This window comes from Cynoglossus semilaevis, chromosome 20, assembly GCF_000523025.1.
Source record: "Cynoglossus semilaevis isolate Cse_v1.0 chromosome 20, Cse_v1.0, whole genome shotgun sequence".
NCBI lineage: Eukaryota > Metazoa > Chordata > Actinopteri > Pleuronectiformes > Cynoglossidae > Cynoglossus > Cynoglossus semilaevis.
In genome coordinates, this window is record NC_024326.1 from 14,386,911 (window position 1) to 14,389,553 (window position 2,643).

A 2,643-nucleotide genomic window follows, 5' to 3' on the forward strand; every position below is an offset into this window, starting at 1 on the left:
CCTCCTTCATCTCATCGTCCATTGGCTGCTCCTTGCCCTGCATCATGATGGTGGAGCAGCGGTCCAGGATTCTTTCTGGAGCTCCCTTCATCACCAGGAGGTAAGAAGTGTTGCTTTCCTCCTCTGCCTCATGAATCGAGAGCTGAAGTGGGGAAACGTGGAAGACTCTGTGTCAGAAGACATTTTTGGTTTTTGGTCCATCTGGTTCTCAGCTGATGATCACAGACCTGGTACTTGTTGGTGGAGTTGAAGGGGATCTCAGCCACCTTCTTGTTCTTGTCCCTCATGATCTTGACAGGGCCACACGACAGCTCGATGCACTTCAGCAGGGCGGACTCCGAGGCGTCGCCCGCCACCTCACGCTTCAGGATAGGCAGAGCCTCCTGACCGGCCTTGAAGACGGCACGGTTGCACAGAGAAGCGATGCGAGCCAGAGACACCCATGTGGTGGAGCTCTTGTCAAAAGATGAGCCTTAAAAAAGTCACACGATTTTAATCAGCGTTAAATGTCATGATGTGATTTTATTTTTCTAAATCTCAATCAGATGCTTTCCTTTTTCTTGTGACTTAGTATAAAAAAAAAGTATAAATCTGGTACCAGACTGGTCCTCGGTGGTGTCGGCCTCGTGGATCTGGTTGTCAAACCACATGTGGGCTACGGTCATGCGGTTCTGGGTCAGCGTCCCCGTCTTGTCGGAGCAGATGGTGGAGGTGGAGCCGAGTGTCTCCACGGCCTCCAGGTTCTTCACAAGACAATTCTTCTTGGCCATTCGCTTGGCAGTGAGAGTCAGACACACCTGGGGAGGTGGGAGGTGGGAGGGGGAGGAGGGGGCAGGAAGTAGAGGGGTAGGGAGGCGGGTGGGGGGGGCGGAGAATGAGGAGAAGACGGATGATTGTTGGTCAACCAAGTCAGAAGAAGCATGTGTGTGCGACGGTGCATTCAAGTGTTTGTGCAAGTGAAACCACGCGTGCTGCAGGTGCAGGGAATTACACAGTGTGTGTGTGTGTGTTTAGCAGGTGTGCAGACACATAAACATGTCATGTAAACACAATAAAAAATAAAAAATCGGCTTCACATGAATTCCACATGAGAACAGAACAATCCCAGGTTCAACTCCTGCTGGATTTAAAGGTAAAAACGACGGCAGGAAGCGGTCGGTGGAAGGTAATTTATTTTCTCTGACCAGTGAAACGTCGACTGATGGCATTTCAAATGCCAGCTGGCGTCTGTGGCTCAGCTCGAACTCTGTTTATTGTTGCAGAAGGAGTGAGATGCACCTCAGCCCTCGAACAACTCCAACATCCTGTCATAAATCACCTGAGTTCTGCAGAATCACTTGGAGCTGCAGCTAACGTTGACCGGGGTGTGTGTTTGTGCAGAGGCTCAGATTCAATCGTGTAAAAGCACACGAGGGTCAGCTGCACCTGCAGCTTTATATTAACACGTACCACAGGGAATTAAAAAGGCTTTTGTTTTAATTAGGGACGTGTTTCAAGCCAGAACAGGCAGGACATTTTTTTTTTTTTTAAAGTTTTCAACACTTTGATGACTAGTGGTGATTAAGTGTAGTTAAAACACACAGTGATTAGAGAATTCTGAAATGAACATTATTCAAAATGTAGCCAAGAAAAAGTTAAACTGAGCAAAAAAAATGAAGCCTTCATGCAGCTAAACGTTAGCTTAACTCGGCTAAAAGATAGCTTGAGCACTTAGCAAAATATTTAATCAAAAATAAGCAAAACTAATAATTAATATAATAAAAGGTAAATCATTTTAATAAAAGAAAATAAGTTACATTTATGTATATATATATATTATGTGCTGAACATGAGTTATAATCCACAAATGTTATAGTTTTCTTATGTTACGGTGACATTTTTACAGGATTCAAACATGATCTTTGTTGACTGTGACCTCATCATCTCAAGGTCTTTGGACTGAGACGGTACTCACAGTGACTGTGGCCAGCAGCCCCTCGGGCACGTTTGCCACGATGATGCCGATGAGGAAGATGACGGCCTCCAGCCAGGTGTAGCCCAGGATGAGGGACAGGATGAAGAAGCTGACGCCCAGGAAGACGGCCACGCCCGTGATGATGTGGATGAAGTGTTCGATCTCGATGCTGATGGGCGTCTGACGCACCTCCAGCTCAGACGCCAGGGTGGCGATGCGACCCATCACGGTCCGGTCTCCGGTGGCGATAACAACACCACGAGCCGTACCTGACGGGGGAAAGGTGGACATTCAGTGGACAGTGGTGTCACTTTAAGACCATGACACCTAGTGGTTGAGAGTGGAAATAAAAGGAATCACTCATGTCACATCAACAGTCCTTCTTTCAGGAATTGTGGGTCATAAATTTCACCTTTGTCCATCAAGACATTTTTTCAAAATGCTGATAATGTTCTGATCATAAATCGTCTAAACTGCTGGACACGGCTGACCCTTCATGATTTTATCCGAGGAGGAACTCTCCTCGCCTGTGACAGGACGAAGATCAAATCAGAGGATTCATTGTTTAGACGTTGTTACTGCTTTGGTAAAACGGTTGCGTTTGCTCAGACGCGGACGCGCGGCGAGACAAATGGAGGAAACTGCTGGGGTTGAGTAAACAGGACGCAGGGCTGATGGAGAGGTGACGG

At 47.1% G+C, this 2,643-nt stretch overlaps 1 protein-coding gene across 1 annotated transcript in view; it reads right to left on the bottom strand.

The window, feature by feature from the left end:
- Position 1: 1 nt before the first annotated feature.
- Positions 2–2,643, bottom strand: part of LOC103396780 (sodium/potassium-transporting ATPase subunit alpha-2-like) — a gene marked incomplete at its 3' end in the record, with an annotated part of 14,236 nt that continues 11,594 nt past the window's right edge. The window contains exons 8-11 of the mRNA XM_017042124.2: positions 1,955–2,223; positions 599–797; positions 228–472; positions 2–142 (exon numbers count right to left, since the gene is read on the bottom strand). Coding sequence (XP_016897613.1) covers positions 2–142; positions 228–472; positions 599–797; positions 1,955–2,223 — 854 coding nt within the window. The remainder of the gene's footprint in view (positions 143–227; positions 473–598; positions 798–1,954; positions 2,224–2,643) is intronic.